The sequence below is a fragment of the Mustelus asterias genome, chromosome 19 (assembly GCF_964213995.1).
Source record: "Mustelus asterias chromosome 19, sMusAst1.hap1.1, whole genome shotgun sequence".
Classification (NCBI taxonomy): domain Eukaryota; kingdom Metazoa; phylum Chordata; class Chondrichthyes; order Carcharhiniformes; family Triakidae; genus Mustelus; species Mustelus asterias.
This window is the reverse complement of record NC_135819.1, coordinates 73,054,852-73,073,389: the sequence shown is the minus strand read 5'-3', so window position 1 is coordinate 73,073,389 and position 18,538 is coordinate 73,054,852. Positions and strand designations below refer to the sequence as shown.

Below are 18,538 nucleotides of genomic sequence, written 5' to 3'. Positions count from 1 at the left end.
CCATTCAAGAGCGAGATGAGGAAAGATTTCTTCCCTCAAAAGGGTAGTGAACCTGTGGAATTCTCTACCACAGAAGGCTGTGGATGACGTCACTGAATGTATTCAAGAAAGAGATAGATAATTTTAAAGATTTTAAGTGGCATCAAGGGATACAGGGGAAAAGCGTGAATATGGCATTGAGAGAGAAGATCGACTATGATTATGTTTAACGGTGGAGCAGGCTCAAAGGGCTGAATGGCCTACTCCTACTCCTAGTTTCAACGATTCTATATTTCTGGTCTGAATGGCTAAGCATCTCAACTTCATACTATCATGTATTTTATCTTGGGCCAATTTTCTCCTACGACCCAAAAAGTAGAATTTCTTGCAGAATATACCATATTTATGCAAATTATACTGTTGAAGTTCACAAACAAACTATTTCCATCAGGAATCACGAATATTTATAAGTTCAAAAACTATTGAGTGATTTTCTAAGGTCTCCCTTCCGCCATCCAGCCCTGCCCACCCTAAAATCTTCATACAACTGCCAAAACCTCCACCCATCAGGTCAGCAAAAGATAATACACATGTAAAGAAGCTGTTATGTTGCATACAGTGTGCAACTACTGTCTGTGGCAAATAAGATTTAGTGTAAACTAGATTATTTTGTCAATTCAGCTAAAGGCATTTTCTGCCTGGTTATATATTCTGTATTCAATTTGTTCCCCAGTATTGTGAGCAACTCAAGTTTATTAAATTTGTCTGCTCTTAGCAAACTGAACTCTCATAAAAATCCATACTAATCACGAACTTGAGGATGTTTTGTTAAATATAAAATATCTATCCAAATACAGAGCACATTCCTTATTATTCTCATCAATTTTAAAACTGATCTTCATGAAAATTACTTTCATGATATAAATTAATTATTTGTACATAATATTTCATGTATTCTTTCATCTCCACATAATATAACAAGAAGGGGCAGTGATACAATGCAGCATACCTTTAGAGGAGTCAATGCCTGCAGTGTTCATCATATCATCAAGGATAATATATGTCTTGTGAAAAGGAAGAGGGAAGCTTATGTAGGGATGAGGAAACAAGGTTCAGATGGCTCGATTGAGGGTTACAAGTTAGCAAGGAATGAGCTGAAAAAGGGGCTTAGGAGAGCTAGGAGGGGACATGAGAAGTCCTTGGCGGGTCGGATCAAGGAAAACCCCAAGGCTTTTTACTCTTATGTGAGGAATAAAAGAATGACCAGGGTGAGGTTAGGGCCGGTCAAGGACAGTAGTGGGAACTTGTGTATGGAGTCAGTAGAGATAGGCGAGGTGATGAATGAATACTTTTCTTCAGTGTTCACCAAGGAGAGGGGCCATGTTTTTGAGGAAGAGAAGGTGTTACAGGCTAATAGGCTGGAGGAAATAGATGTTCGGAGGGAGGATGTCTTGGCAGTTTTGAATAAACTGAAGGTCGATAAGTCCCCTGGGCCTGATGAAATGTATCCTAGGATTCTGTGGGAGGCAAGGGATGAGATTGCAGAGCCTTTGGCGTTGATCTTTGGGTCCTCGCTGTCCACGGGGATGGTGCCAGAGGACTGGAGAATGGCGAATGTTGTTCCTCTGTTTAAGAAAGGGAATAGAAATGACCCTGGTAATTATAGACCGGTTAGTCTTACTTCGGTGGTTGGTAAATTGATGGAAAGGGTCCTTAGGGATGGGATTTACGACCATTTAGAAAGATGCGGATTAATCCGAGATAGTCAGCACGGATTCGTGAAGGGCAAGTCGTGCCTCACAAATTTGATAGAATTTTTTGAGGAGGTAACTAAGTGTGTTGATGAAGGTAGGGCAGTTGATGTCATATACTTGGATTTTAGTAAGGCGTTTGATAAGGTCCCCCATGGTCGGCTTATGATGAAAGTGAGGAGGTGTGGGATAGAGGGAAAGTTGGCCGATTGGATAGGTAACTGGCTGTCTGACCGAAGACAGAGGGTGGTGGTCGATGGAAAATTTTCGGATTGGAGGCAGGTTGCTAGCGGTGTGCCGCAGGGATCAGTGCTTGGTCCTCTGCTCTTTGTGATTTTTATTAATGACTTAGAGGAGGGGGCTGAAGGGTGGATCAGTAAATTTGCTGATGACACCAAGATTGGTGGAGTAGTGGATGAGGTGGAGGGCTGTTGTAGGCTGCAAAGAGACATAGATAGGATGCAAAGCTGGGCTGAAAAATGGCAAATGGAGTTTAACCCTGATAAATGTGAGGTGATTCATTTTGGTAGGACAAATTTAAATGTGGATTACAGGGTCAAAGGTAGGGTTCTGAAGACTGTGGAGGAACAGAGAGATCTTGGGGTCCATATCCACAGATCTCTAAAGGTTGCCAGTCAAGTGGATAGAGCTGTGAAGAAGGCCTATAGTGTGTTAGCTTTTATTAACAGGGGGTTGGAGTTTAAGAGCCGTGGGGTTATGCTGCAACTGTACAGGACCTTGGTGAGACCACATTTGGAATATTGTGTGCAGTTCTGGTCACCTCACTATAAGAAGGATGTGGAAGCGCTGGAAAGAGTGCAGAGGAGATTTACCAGGATGCTGCCTGGTTTGGAGGGTAGGTCATATGAGGAAAGGTTGAGGGAGCTAGGGCTGTTCTCTCTGGAGCGGAGGAGGCTGAGGGGAGACTTAATAGAGGTGTATAAAATGATGAAGGGGATAGATAGAGTGAACGTTCAAAGACTATTTCCTCGGGTGGATGGAGCTATTACAAGGGGGCATAACTATAGGGTTCGTGGTGGGAGATACAGGACGGATATCAGAGGTAGGTTCTTTACGCAGAGAGTGGTTGGGATGTGGAATGGACTGCCTGCAGTGATAGTGGAGTCAGACACTTTAGAAACATTTAAGCGGTTATTGGATAGGCACATGGAGCACACCAGGATGATAGGGAGTGGGATAGCTTGATCTTGGTTTCAGATAAAGCTCGGCACAACATCGTGGGCCGAAGGGCCTGTTCTGTGCTGTACTGTTCTATGTTCTAATATAATTCTTTAATTGTCAAACTGGAAATTTATATTCTACTGTCACTGGCAGAATGATTTCTCTGGGGAATGGGCAATAGCTAAAACGATCAAGTTCACAAGCAGTACCTTAAATATGAAGGTTTACATTCAGAATGAAAAATCTATTAGTCTCCACCTTTCCCTTAGCTGAACTACCCCAAATATTTCCTGACATTACTTGGATTATTTAGCAAAACTTCCCCAACAGTGATGTTAGGAAGTTCACATCATCACTAAAACAGAACCTTGCATTATCACTGAAGAGGGAATTTTGCATAAAACATGATCAACTCTTCCTTCCGAAGCAAAACCTTTTTCCACTAAGCACAAAGAAATAAACAGGTGAAGTCCTGTGGAATACAGACAAATGTTGCTCGTTAACTGGTTAATTGGAGGCAACTCTGATTTGCATTCAGATCTTTTTCCTTATGAAAGTGGTTAGCACTGCTGCCTCACAGTGGCAGGGACCCCGGCTCGATTCCTGGCTTGGGTCACTGTGCGGAGTCTGCACGTTCTCCCCATGTCTGCATGGGTTTCCTCCGGGTGCTCCAGTTTCCTCCCACAGTCTGAAAGACGTGCTGGTTAGGTGCACTGGCCATGCTAAATTCCCCCTCAGTGTACCCGAACAGGCGCTGGAGTGTGGCGACTAGGGGATTTTCACAGTAATTTCATTACCATGTTAATGCAAGCCTTATTTGTGGCAATAATAAATAAACTTTAAACTATACATTTTCATCAGTTCCTTTTCATTTTAGCCTGTAGGCAACTGCAATTTCTTAAGTGATGTACTGCACTCCACAACATACACTTGATTCTGTGGCACAGTTGCAATACTTAGACCTCTCATACAGTCTCTAATCCTTCTTTTCCCTTTAGCTGAGTATGTTACTTTACAAACTCCCCTCTACTTACCTTTTCTCCTGGCACTCCCCCAAATGTTAATCACTGTTGACGAAGCCCTTACAGCATCGTGCAGTTTTTTCTGATGGACCCATCTTGGAATCAATCACAGCCTGATCACAATGGCCTCATTCTCCACTCCTGGTGACTTTGCCATCCGTCACAATCTTTGGGTCTATCTAGTCTCACCAACTATTTTTAATTTAGTTCACCTCGGCTTTGTTTAAGGATAAACTAACATCTTACTTGATTCTTGGTCCCTGGGATGATGGTCCCTTGGCCCAATGATGAAACGCAAAGTAAATATTCTCTGGAGTTATGAGATATGATCTCATTGAAGCCTACAAAATTCTGAGGGGGTTTGATGAAGTTGATGCTGAGAGATTGCTCCTGCTGGCTAGGGAGTCAAGTTTCTAGGTGTCCAGATCACCAACAACCTATCCTGGTCTCTCCATGCGGACACTATAGTTGAGAAAGCCCATCAACGCCTCTACTTTCTCAGGAGGCTAAGGAAATTTAGCAGGTCCATTACGACTCTCACCAATCTTTACAGTCGCTCGCACCATTCTTTCCAGTTGTATCACAGCTTGGTATGGCTGCTGCTCTGTCCAAGTCCGCAAATAAACTCCAAAGGATCCTGAATGAAGCCTAGTCCATCATGCAAACCAGCCTCCCATCCATTGACTGTCTAAACTTCCTGCTGCCTCGGAAAAGCAGCTAGCATAGTCAAGGACCCCATGTACCCCAGACATTCTCTCTTCCACCTTCTTCCGTCAGGAAAAGTATACAAAAGTCTGAGGACACGTACCAACCAACTCAGCTGCCATCAGGCTTTTGAATGGACCTACTTCGCATTAAGTTGATCTTTCTCTGCACCCTAGCTATGACTGTATCATTACATTCTGCACTCTCTCTTTTCCTTCACTATGCATGGTATGCTTTCTCTGTATAGCACGCAAGAAACAATACTTTTCACTGTATACTAATACATGTGACAATAATAAATCAAATCAAAACATAGAGCAAAGTTTCAGGATGAGGGGCCAATCATTCAGAACTGAGGTGACGAAATTACTTCAAAGGGTTGTAAACCTACCACAGAACGTTGTGGATGCTCCATCATTTAACACATTTAAGAATGGGACAGAGTTTTGGTCTCACAGGGAATTTAAAGATATGGGGAGAGGGCAGGAGAATAGAGTTTAAGCCCAATATTGGCCTTAGTTGCATTAAATGGCAACACTCCTTTTTCCTGTGTTCCCTCCAGAACATTCTGTACAAAGACATTGCCATCCAAGACCTCTGTGTGAACAATTTCAACAAAAGTCTTGAACAAATCTTGGCTAATAAATGCTAACTGTTATTACAGACTTCCTGCCAGGCTATAATTTTTGCATTGCCATCTCCACTTCCACCAACAAGTCACATGTGACACATCTACCTCCTTACTCCTCCGGAATCTGGTTTGATCAACTCCTTTACCTCCATTTTGATATTTTGTTCCTCAACAAAACTCTCACCATCTCCTGATTATTTCCCTGACATCTTCACTTCCTGAATTCTGAAGCTCACAAACCTGAGCATGTCTATCCATAAACAAATCAGGGTTGACTATGGCTCTGAGAACTGTTCACGCTCCTAGCTTTAGCCTTTTCTTTACTATCTCCTTTAACCCCTCCCTCATCTCTACCATCATGCAGGGAGGCCATAATCATCTTCATGGCAAATAGACAGATCAGTCATTCAATGGCCTCTGCCATTTTTCCCCTTGCCCACAAGGCCATATATCACCCCAATGCTGTCCCGCGTCTACCCGGAACACCAGTTAATTTCTAGTTACTCTCCCATCTCTCCATTATGCTCTCCAAGTTCATAGAGCTATAGATCTTTTCATAAGAATGGTTTCCTGCTCCCTCAGCTCCATTCTCATTAAAATCTTGAGAAAATAACTTATTTTAGCGGGTGTAATAAATGGTTTCTGAACAAGTATTGTACTCTAGCTTTCATAACTGTCGTCACCATCACCACCAAACTACACACCCCTCCCCCCACCCATCCAACTTCCTAATCAAAACTCAACCTCAACCTTTCTTTCTCCATTATAAAACCATTTGATGCAGGAGCAGAAATAGGCCATTCGGCCCATTGAATCTGCTCTGCCATTCAACGAGATCATGACTGATCATCATAAAATAAAGATTATTCTGAAGGTGAATTTTCCTCCTTAAATAAATCGCACTAAATGCACATCAAAAGCCAAGTACTCAAGCTTAAAAGTCACACATAGGAGTAGAATTCATGATACAAACTGGAGCACACCTATTCAAACTAGTCATTTATTGGTGTAGCTTCCTACTCCATGCACTCATTACAAAAATAATGCAACAACAGGAAGGAAAGTGTCTCATAATTGAGGTAATACAGAGAATCATAAAAATGTACAGCTTTATTAATGGGAAAAAAAGGAAGCAAGTGGATTAAGTTTCTTATATGGCTTCTTGTACAATAGGGATCTTATTTTGTTCTCCTCCCCAAAGGGCATTAAACCTCTTATTCCCTTTGAGCAAAGGTTCTCTCTCAGACCATACATCCTGCAGTGATGGGCTGGTCACTATTAGAAACCCAAGATAAACAATACCATTGCTCAAAACTGATCACCTCAATCAAGCTCAGTTGTGACCTAGGCTGGCATTTCCATCTTGCACTATATTGTCAGCTTCCTTCAGCTCCTCTCCCAAGACCTTTGCTGAGATTACAAATTCTGTACTCTGAGTTTAAACCTGAGATTTCCAAATGAACTTGTACAATACGTAGCATTACCATGTTGCCAGAGTAAAATGCAATGAGGTGCACTGTCAAACTAAAGTACATTTGCATTTTAAAGGATGAAAAACAAATAAAGTTGAACTTCTGAGATCAACTAATAGCTTGGTGCACATGCACCTTTACAAAACATTATCTGAACATTTATGCTGTTTACTATTAAAATATTTAATGATTCTAAAGTAATCAGCATAAATGTGAAAATTGCTTTTCAATACAAGGTGAAAGTTTGTGAAATGAATTAACAGGGCAGATTTACCTTTTCACTGTTCTTGTATTTGTCCCAGCTTTTCAACATTTTTAGCCATTTTCCAGTTCTTTCAATCTCAATTTGCTTTAGCTGTTAACAAAAGTTAACAATGCATTACAATAGGTATTTAAAAGTGGAATACAAAGCAAAAGTGCCCTGAATTTATAACAGGTTGTTTTCTGCCAAAATGTTACAAACACTACATAAACATTAATCTAGTTGCTTCATACACTTCTTAAAAGGTGATTTTCAATGTAACTGATTACAATCTATTGCAGTCTTTCAAACAAGCTGAAATAAAATGGAGGTAATTTTTCACAAGCTCGTCAACCCTTTGATTTTCTGTACTCAATACTGGATTGCAAAAGATTGGGCAGTATCTGAATTAACATTGAAGGGTAAACTGAAATTAAATGAACGGTGAGGAATTGACAAGCAAATAACCTGCAATTTCCGACTTTGCAGAGCTACTGGCAAATCTCAATGGGGGATGCAGAACCTTATGAATTTTTACCTCCAATTTTGGAATCCTAGATGTATAATGGACTGTGACCAACACTGTTTTTTTCCTTAAAATTAGCATGGTATATTTGCCAATATAAGATTACCATCGGCCATTCAACCCAGCAACACGCATTGGGACCTAACTTCTTCCTACTCTATTCCTTCTACCTATCAGTGTCCCCCACTTCCTTCTGCTATAATCGGGCAGCATATCAACAATTTCACACAACAATAATCCTACCCCATCTCAACTTCCTGTGAAAACCTCATCAGTGTCTTTGTCAACTCCCCCAATCCTCACCTGGTTAGCCTCCTGTTTGTCCCACTTTATAATCTTCAGCATATCCAAAACTGTGTCGCCCTTAACTTAAAGTGTCTACTACTCATTGCACATGCACAGAGCCTAGTTAGGGGACAGGAGGACATCATGGAGAATTAGTGGTGAGATGGGACAGGTGGGGATGCTGCTGATCGTTTCTTAATTCATTAAAACACTTTATCATTGTGTTTTGAAGATTCTATTTCACAGGTTTAACTGTTGATTACAAGGCCCTGAACTATATCATCTGAATTCCAAGCCAAAGAATTTATGTAAATGAGAAGGCTCTCAATGGAGAGCAGAACATAATACATTATGCAAGAATTTCCCCAAATGTTTTTGTCAATTAGCCTGAATCCTATGAGCAAATTTTGATAATTGAATCATTTATACACTGTTGACATTTTGTTAATTAGTTTGCTATTAAAATAATTTAATAATAAGCCCTTTAAATCTCAGTATGTGGCAGAGTATGTTGACTGTAACACTACATTCTGCACTCTCATTTCCTTCTCTATGAACAGTATGCTTTGTCTGTATAGCGCGCAAGAAACAATTCTTTTCACTGCAAGCTAATACATGTGACAATAATAAATCAAATCAAAGAGAATTCCATACAGCACCATTGCAAACAAAATATGATTTGTCTAGTTACTGTTTTGTTACAGCATAATATAAACAAGGAGTCATTTCCTGTTCGAAATTCCAGACATCTATTTCAGATTTGTTCACATTGCAAAAACTTGCAGATTTCGTCATTTAACGAGCGTCTGAACAACCCTCTGCCACTTCATTATCGAACTGATTTTTAAAAAATCCTTCCAGCAAAATGGTTACAACACTACATCACATAAATGGGATCACAGCTTTTCAATTAGAAACTTGTTAAAAAACTTACCCTTTCTTCTACCGCATCAGGCATTGGTAGTTCCTTAGCACTGTTTATGAAAGCAGAAGAGGTTTCAATAATCATATCTGCAATACATCTTTCACTGCAGTAGGCAAAATCATATGCATCTCATTTCAAAATACCCTAATCTTTTACTTTTAGAAATCAAGTACAATGAAGAGGGAAAGTCTTGGTCCACTAAGCTGTCAGGTGCATCAAAAGTATTCTATGCAGTCCACAAAATGTGCTATAATTGTTTTATTTAATGATGTCACTTTAGGAACAGGGTAGCGTGGACAACATTGCCTCACTTTCATCGAAATAAATTATAAAGCTGGGCTGTCAAATCACATTTAAAGTTATGACATTGATTCAAATTTAATAGTTTCACATTCTGATTTTTAAAAAAATACTTATTATGTTAGCAATGTACAGCAATGGGCCAAACATCAAAATCTGCATAATTTAAACTTTCATTCATTAAATCAGGACTGTCGGTAACATTGCGGAAATGAAAAGATAGAGACGTATATTGTATTGCGCAAGTTTCAAATGGAAAAAGAGTGTTTAAATATTCTTCGGAAAAATCAAAGTCAACATCCTTGACCTTTTGTGAATGCAGCAGTTTTATCAGTGTCTCGTTTTCAGAGATAGCAGTTATCTTTTTGTCTCCAATTTTATTTTTTGCGAAAAGACAGGAAACCAGATTTAAACTACAGTACGAAGAAAGCATATCTGAACACACTGGAAAGGAAGTATCACATCAACCACATATCACCCTGAAAGGCACTGCTGCTTTTGAACATTGTCCATTCTCTGCTTAACTTATGAGATGAACAGGTGACAGTCACATTCCATTTCTCCTAGTGTTTAGTTACCAGATTTTGTGTTGGAATTACATGATGTTTTTCAGAAGTGATTTAAGGCTCGTTTTCCACTGTATGGCATTGTACATTTTATTGTATAGCTATAGCTTGTTATTCTCTTGTGCACAATAACTTTTTCTACTTATTTTGTGCTAATATTCGCAAGGTACTAGAGTAGAAGAGAGAAGCAGTAGTATAATATCTCTGTGGGAAAATTAATTTGAGAACAAAGAGGCAAGTGACAAGATGATGGTCAGTCATTTCAGTTCTTTCCAATATATTTAAACTTACAAAATCATGACCTTTAAAGATTTTTTTCCAGAATAAATATTGTAGTGTCATTTCACTGGTAAAGAAACATCAATCCCAGCATATTTAAAACAAGCGTTTTATCCCATATGGATTGGAAACTCTAATTAATTGCCAGCAGAAAATACTTGAGGCATCCATATGCTTTCATTAAAGAGTAAGATAAATCAAATAGATGCTGTATTATCCAAATACTACACCAGGTTAATCAGACCTCATTTTCTCGCAAGAGTTTCTAATGAAATGCATGGAGTACATGCAAGTTTGTGTGCATGTGAGTTTGCGTGCACGTGCATGTCTTGGAGCAGTTCCAGAGCACTCTGGAAAATGACTAGAGATGACCAATATCCTAAGAAGTCATGCACATAGTATGGTTTTCCACTGTTACCCAAAGCCAAACTTCTCTTTGCTGCCATATATTCCTACAGTTCCAAAGTAGCTGCTCCAGGAAGATTGTTCAGGTCAATGAAGTCATAGCCAAATTTGCAGAGAATGAGCCCTATATCATGTACAACTTGGAAGTTTAGAAAACTCGTACTTTCAAAGATAAAGAAAATGAATGTTGTAGGTAAAGCAATTAGCACAATAAATGCATGACATTTTATGGGGTGTTGGGGGGAGGAAGCGGGTGGCGTGAAGATTTGGTTAACACCTGGGCCAGGTTCAACAAGATGAATAAAGCACATTGATGAAAATAAAACTAAGTTTTTGCAATGCATAATCTGAATTGAAAACATGTGAAAGCCTTTAATTACAGGGCTTTTTTATGTAAATGAATTGAGATTTGAGCAAATAACGCAGCATTCTTAGTGAGCAAAATGTTGAATTATTAAGCATTAAATCAAGTAATTTAATTGATGACATGTTCTTTGTACTAATATACAAAAGCCTTGTGCAGAATTATCACAACTTGAACTTGAAAACACAAGTCTGAAATGAAATACTGAGCCTTACTGTAGAAAACCAAATCGATCAGTGATTTTATAAATATGAAAGTCTGCATCTTCCCACGGATCAATCTTGGCTCCTTCTCGTCCCTGAAATAAATGAAAATACATGGCCATCAATAAAGTTGTCTAGTTTTGATGCATTCAATTTTGTGCTGATGATAAAGCCAGTTGCTTTTAAAATGTATCTATTAGTTTTGGTACTAAGTTAAATTTGCAAAACATTGAGGTCTTTTTCATCTTCAATCCTCTCATGATTCAAAAAGTAAATGGGCCACAAATGGCACACATCTGTGTTTTGACATCTTGCATATGAAGGTAGGGTTAAGAATGATCAACTCTTGTTTAGTTTAGCCCTGTTGACCAAATAAAATCTTCCAGGCTTCCCATCCCCAACTGTGCTGGAAGTATGCACTTGTGAACACAAAGATAAAATAGAAGAACATTGCTTGATTTCACGGAACTACAGCAATTTGATTTGATTTGTTATATCTGTATTACTATACAGTGAAAAGTATTGTTTCTTGCACATTATACAAAGCAGACCGTTCATAGAGAAGGAAAGGAGAGAGCGCAAAATGTAGTGTTACAGTCATAGCGAGGGTGCAGATCAACTTAATGCGAGGTAGGGTCCATTAAAAAGTCTGATGGCAGCAGCGAAGAAGCTGTTCTTGAGTCGGCTGGTACGTGACCTCAGACTTTTGTATCTTTTTTCCAACTGAAGAAGGTGGAAGAGAGAGTAATGTCCGGGGTGTGTGGGGTCCTTAATTATGCTGGCTGCTTTTCTGAGCCAGCGGAAATTGTAGAGTGTCAATGGGTGTGAGGCTGGTTTGAGTGATGGACTGGACTTAGAGCCATACCAAGCTGTGATACAACCGGAAAGAATGTTTTCTATGGTGTATCTGTAAATGTTGGAGAGAGTCGTAGTGGACCTAATAGCTCTCGACCATTTCTACTTCGTCCCCATTGATGTGGACAGGGGCACGTCCTCCATTATGCTTCCTGCAGTTGATGACTATCTCCTTCGTTTTGTTGACATTGAGGGAGAGATTATTGTCGTCGCACCTGTTCACCGGATTCTCTATCTCTTTCCTGTACTGCGTCTCATTATTGTTCGAGATCCGACTCATTACAGTGGTGTCTTCAGCAAACTTGAAAATCAAGTTCGAGGGGAATTTGGCCAGTAAGGAGTCTAACGACACCAGGTTAAAGTCCAACAGGTTTATTTGGTAGCAAACGCCACTAGCTTTCGGAGCGCTGCTCCTTCGTCAGGTGAGTGGAAGATCTGCTCATAAACAGCAAACAGGGCATATAAAGACACAAACTCAAGTTACAGAATAATGAATAATGATTGGAATGCGAGTCTTTACAGCTAATCAAGTCTTAAAGGTACAGACAATGTGAGTGGTGGGAGCATTAGCACAGGTTAAAGAGATGTGTATTGTCTCCAGACAGGACAGCCAGTGAGACTTTGCAAGTCCAGGCAAGTTGTGGGAGTTACAGATAGTGTGACATGAACCCAAGATCCCCGTTCAGGCCGTCTTCATGTGTGCGGAACCTGGCTATCAGTCTCTGCTCAGCGACTTTGGCCACACAGTCATAAGTGTAGACAGGGCTGAGGACACAACCTTGTGGGCCACCGGTATTGAGGATGATCGTGGAGGTGGTGTTGTTGCCTATCCTTACTGATTGCGTTGTGTGTTAGGAAGTTCAGGGTTCAGTCGCAGAGAGAGGAGAGGAGCCGAGCCGCAGGCCACAGAGTTTGGCAATGTGTTTCGTGGGACTAATGTTGTTGAAGGCTGAGCTGTTGTCAATAAATAGGAGTCTGACATAGGTATCTTTATTATCCAGGTGTTCCAGGGTTGAGTTCAGTGCCAGGGAAATGGCGTCTGTTGTGGACCTGTTGCAGCGGTAGACGAACTGTAGTGGAGTGTAGCACAAGAGACCATTCAGCCAATTGTATCATTTGGATTGTCCTCGCAAAGAAAAAAGACAAACAGTCTGACTTTCTCCCCAAAACACACATCTTCCTCTACTTTAAACAGGGGAACCGACAGCATGGTGGTAATGTCACCAGACCGGTGATCCAGAGGCCCAAATATATACTCTGGGGACACAGATTTGTGATGTTACTGTGCTATTAATATATTTTATGTTTGAGGGGGACTGCTTTAAGATTCAGTGTTCTTTTACAAGCAGTCGGTTTGTCTGCAAGGAATGCAGTCAAAACTGGAAAGCAGGATAATTACTCATTTTAGCCATGTAAGTTTTTAATGAGCAGAAGGCTTAATGGGATGTTTTTAATTAAAGTAATGGAAGATGAGTTAGGTACACAGGGACAGAATCTTGTGATCTTTGGTTAATGAGAGGAGCTAGGCTTGTAGAAGAAAAAACAGTTTCATTTTCATTTAAAAGCAGTTGACGACTGGAGCTGTTAAAAAGAGTCTCTCTCTGTCTCCAAAAGCTCCAAGGCTGTTACCCAAATCAGAGGAAGTATGTTTGGGTTTACTAACTTTTTTTAAAGTGGGGTTTAAGTCTAAGAAAATATTGCTTAATTGACACTGAATAGTGCCAAGTTAGAAGAATTGTTTCTTTTGATATTTAAATATTGTTCAATGGCTAAAAGTTAAACTGTTTCATTCTGTTAGAGTTATACTTAAACTATGTTATGAATAAAGTTTGTTTTGATTAAAAAGATCCCAAGTTTGTCAGTATGCAAAGCATCCTTTTCTCACATCTTTGCCAAAATAGAAAAGTTGATGGGGTCTAGAAATTTGGAATTAAAAAGCTAGTCTTGGTAATTGTGGAAACCATTATTGATTGTTGTAAAAACCCATGAGGTTCACGATTGTTGTTTTGGGAAAGAAATCTGCTGTCCTAGCCTGGTCTGCATGCACATCCAGACCCACAGCAATGTGGTTGACTTTGAACTGCCCCATGATATGGCCCAGCAAGCTACTCAACTCTATGAAACTACTACAAAGTTTGCAAAAAGTAATGAATCTCAAAGAAACACACTGACCTAGGCACCAGAAACGACAATAGCAAACCCAGCTCTGTCGACTTTGCAAAGTCCTCCTTACTAATATCTGGGAGCTTGTGCCAAAATGTGGAAACTGTCTCAGACTGGTTAAGCAATCTGATACAATCATATTCACAGAATTATGTCTTACCATGTCCCAGATACCACTATTCCAGGGTATGTCCTGCCCCCAGCAGTACAGACCTATCAGAGGCAGCTGGTGCTACTGTGGTATCCAGGCAGGAGGGAGTTGCCCTTGGAGTTCTCGAAATTGACTGGAGCCATTGCATGAGGCTAAAAGGTACTGATAACCACTGACAGTCACCAGTACACCACCATTTTGAGTACCACTTGGGGTTAAGCATGGAAGGCACTAAGGGTGCAGAATGTACTCTGGGTAGGGGACTTCAACAACCATCAACAAGAATGGCTCAGTAGCATCACTACTGAACAGGTTGGCTGAGTCCAAAAATGCATAGCTGCTAGACTAGGTCTCTGACAGGTGGTTTGTGAACCAAGAGGAAAGAACCTACTTGACCTCACCCTCGCAAATCTACCTACTGCAGATGTACTTGTCCATGAAAGTATTTGTATGAGTGACCACTGCACAGTTCTTGTGGAGGCAAAGTCCTGTCTTCGTACTGAGGAAACCCTCCATCGTGTTGTGTGGCACTACCACAGGGCTAACTGGGATAGATTTCAATGAAATCTAACAACTCAAAACTTTACATCTGAGATTCTGCGGACCATCAACAGCAGCAGAACAGTACATAACCATGATCCGTAACTTGATGGCCCAGCTTATCCTCCATGCTACCATTACCATCAAGCCAGGAGCAACGCTGGTTCAATGAAGAGTGCAGAAATGCTAGTAATATCAGGAAACATCTGTAGGCACTGGATACTGAAAAAGCTATGGGCCCTGACAACATTCCAGCAAAGTACTGAAGACTAATGATCCAGAACAAGCCATTGCCAAAGCCAAACTGTTCCAGTACAGCTACAACATTGGCAACAATGTAGAAACTGCCCGGGTATATCTGGACCACAAAAAGGCAGGGCAAATCCAATCTAGGCAATGACCACCCTATCAGTCTATTCTCGATCATCAGCAAAGTGACAGACTGGGTTGTTGACAGTGCTACCAAGTGGCACTCAAACAACTTGCTCACTAATGATCACTTTGAGTTCTGCCAGCGCCACTCACTCCTGACTTCTTTACAGCGTTAGTCCAAACATGGACCAAAGAGTTGAACTCAAGAGGTGAGACTAAGGCAGCACGTAGCACATGGTTAGCACTGCTACCTCACAGCGCCAGGGACCCGAGTTAGAGTCCTGGCTTGGATCACTGTGCAGAGTCTGCACATTCTCCCCGTTGGGTTTCCCCCAAGTGCTCTGGTTTCCTCCCACAATCCGAAAGACATGCTGGTTAGGTGCACTGACCATGCTAAGTTGGCTTTGAGCAGGGAAAGTCTATAGCAGGCCACTTACAGGATTTCTGAAGACTAAAGGTCAGTCTGCAAGAATCAGTGCAAGAGCAAGTGCAGGCGCGAGAGGGGCATTTGACAGATTAACAGAGAGGAGATAGACCAACTTCTCCAGCAAAGAACGCATAGTAAAAGGCCCTTCGGCCCAACTTGTCCATGCCGCCCTTTTTTTTTTAAACCCCTAAACTAATCCCAATTGCCCACATTTGGCCCATATCCCTCTATACCCATCATACCCATGTAACTATCTAAATGCTTTTTAAAAGATAAAATTGTACCCACCTCTACTACTACCTCTGGCAGCTTGTTCTAGACACACTCACCACCCTGTGTGAAAAATTGCCCCTCTGGACACTTTTGTATCTCTCCCCTCTCACCTTAAACCTATGCCCTCTAGTTTTAGACTCCCCTACCTTTGGGAAAAGATATTGACTATCTACCTTGTCTATGCCCCTCATTATTTTATAGACCTCTATAAGGTCACCCCTCAGCCTTCTACGCTCCAGAGAAAAAAGTCCCAGTCTATCCAGCCTCTCTTTATAACCAAATCCATCAAGTCCCGGTAGCATCCTAGTAAATCTTTTCTGCACTCTTTCTAGTTTAATAATATTCTTTCTATAATAGGGTGACCAGAATTCTTATCAATAAAAAATTCGGTGGGGCGCAAGCAAATTTCTATTCCGAAAGTGCGGCCCAGTGCAAAAAGTTTGGGAACCACTGAAATAAAGGGTGCAATTCTAAAAGTGGTATAGGATCAGAGGGACTGTTACCTGAAAAGGAAATGTGCAGAGTTATGGGGTGAAGGCAGGAGAATGGCACTAAGTGAACTGTTCATTCGGAGTGCCAGTGCAGAGACACTACGCCAGTTCTTTATTTCCGAGAAAAACATACACTATATTTAAATCCAAATTTCCAGTTAAAATGAAGTGGTTAATTCCAACAGATCAATCAATGTTTTCATTTTTATAAGTTATATGTTATTACCTCACTTCAAGATTCACAAAGATAGTTATCTCACCCATGGGTCAAATCGATTTTTTAATACCATTTTTAAATGCATACTCACTCAAGTGGATCCAATCACAAATTTAAGATTAATTTCTGGTTAGCAACTGAAAACGTGTGTCACGTTTGCTTGGATGAAAAATATGACAGTCCATTAAATCACATGGTTTAGAACGTAGTTATAGGCCAACACCATTTTGTCATCTTTAACCTGAATAACGATTTCACCTGAATATAATTCCATAACTTCAAATTACACAGGAGGCCCCCAGGTTGACTAATTGAGTCTGTGCCACTTCTTTGGTACAACTGTCCAAATAATTTCAATCATCTATTCTTTCACCATAATACCATAAATCTTTTCCTTCGAGTATTTATTCAATTCCCTTTTGAAAGTTATTGGTAAACTGCTTCCAACACCCTTTCAAACTCTCTTCCAGATCATGGCTTGCTTTGTGAAAGATGTTTCTTCAAAGCTGTGACATTTTTCCACCCAAGCATGGTATCCAGAACTTCAGCTGGGGCCGAACTTGGGTTTTTTTCCCCTCAAAGTTTAGCACAATTTCCTTGCATTTGCATGCTATGCCTCTATTAATAAAGCGAAGGATCTTATGGGTTTTCATAACAGTCTTCTCAACTTACCCTGCCACCTATGTACACTTGGAGATCTTTCTGTTCCTGCATGTCCTTTAAATTGTAACATTTAACACGTCTTGGCCCTTTCCATTTTTCCAACCAAAAAGCATCACCACACACCTTTCTTCATTCGTTTTTATCCACCATGCTTTTTTCACCTTATTTTTGAATTTTGTTTTTGATACAATCAATGACTGTCACCATTTGATTAATATTGGGAACCTGCAATTGCACAGATTTGATACAAGGTGGCATACAGCATGCTTGCCTTCATCAGCCGGAGCATAGAGTTTAAAAATTGGCAAGTCATGTTGCAGCTTTATAGAACCTAGGGGACATAGCTTTAAATTGAGGGGTGATAGATATAGGACAGATGTCAGAGGTAGGTTCTTCACTCAGGAGAGTAGTAAGGGTGTGGAATGCCCTGCCTGCAACAGTAGTGGACTCGCCAACATTAAGGGCATTTAAATGGTCATTGGATAAACATATGGAAGATATTGGAATAGTGTAGGTGAGATGGGCTTTAGATTGGTTTCACAGGTCGGCGCAACATCGAGGGCCGAAGGGCCTGTACTGCGCTGTAATGTTCTATGTTAACCTTAGTTAGGCCACACTTGGAATATAATGTTCAATTCTGGTCACCACACTACCAGAAGGATGTGGAAGCTTTGGAGAGGGTACAGAAAAGATTTACCAGGATGTTGCCTGGTATGGAGGGCATTAGCTATGAGGAGAGGATGGAGAAACTTGGTTTGTTCTCACTGGAACGATGGAGGTTGAGGGGAGACCTGATAGAAGTCTCCAAGATTAAGAGAGGCATGGACAGAGTGGATAGTCAGAAACTCTTTCCCAGGCTGGAAGAGTCAATTACTAGGAGGCACAGGTTTAAGGTGCGAGGGGCAAGGTTTAAAGGAGATGTACGAGGCAGATTTTTTACACAGAGTACTGGGTGCCTGGAACTCGTTGCCGGGGAAGGTAGTGGAAGTGGATACGGTAGTGACTTTTAAGGGGCGTCTTGACAAATACATGAATAGGATGGAAATAGAGGAATATGGTCCCCGGAAGGGTAGGGGGTTTTAGTTAAGTCGGGCAGCATGGTCGATGCAGGCTTGGAGGGCCGAAGGGCCTGTTCCTGTGCTGTAATTTTCGCTGTTCTAACCCTCCTTTCACAATTTGACAAGTCATTTGTACTGGTGCACGGAGCAGATCAGCACTTAGATTGCTAACAAAAATATTTCCTGAAATAAATCAATTTTTGTAGAATTGCTATTAATGGTCCCTTGTGAATCACAAGGTCACATTAACTTTAAACATGCCTTTGAAGTGAAGTAACACAACTGTCAGGTTTTTCTTTCAAACATTAAGAGAACAATAATTTATTCTGTGCAAGATTATTGTGATGACCCACAGGATTTCCATGGGGAATCTCTAATTGACCTCCCTGTGGGACTCGTGCAATACAAGTTCCTGTGGTAATGCTGCAATTGCCTAACCAGGTGGAACTCGTATCCCAAGCCCTTGATAAGGCAGACCCTTGAGCAGGTCGT

At 40.7% G+C, this 18,538-nt stretch overlaps 1 protein-coding gene across 4 annotated transcripts in view; it reads right to left on the bottom strand.

Moving 5' to 3' along the window:
- usp6nl (USP6 N-terminal like) overlaps window positions 1-18,538 on the bottom strand; it is a 211,268-nt gene that overhangs the window by 98,237 nt on the left and 94,493 nt on the right. For all 4 annotated transcript variants that reach the window (XM_078235858.1, XM_078235859.1, XM_078235857.1 and 1 more), the window contains 3 exons: window positions 10,849-10,931; window positions 8,729-8,768; window positions 7,017-7,097 (listed from right to left, as the gene is read on the bottom strand). In XM_078235858.1, the coding sequence (XP_078091984.1) occupies window positions 7,017-7,097; window positions 8,729-8,768; window positions 10,849-10,931 (204 nt within the window). The remainder of the gene's footprint in view (window positions 1-7,016; window positions 7,098-8,728; window positions 8,769-10,848; window positions 10,932-18,538) is intronic.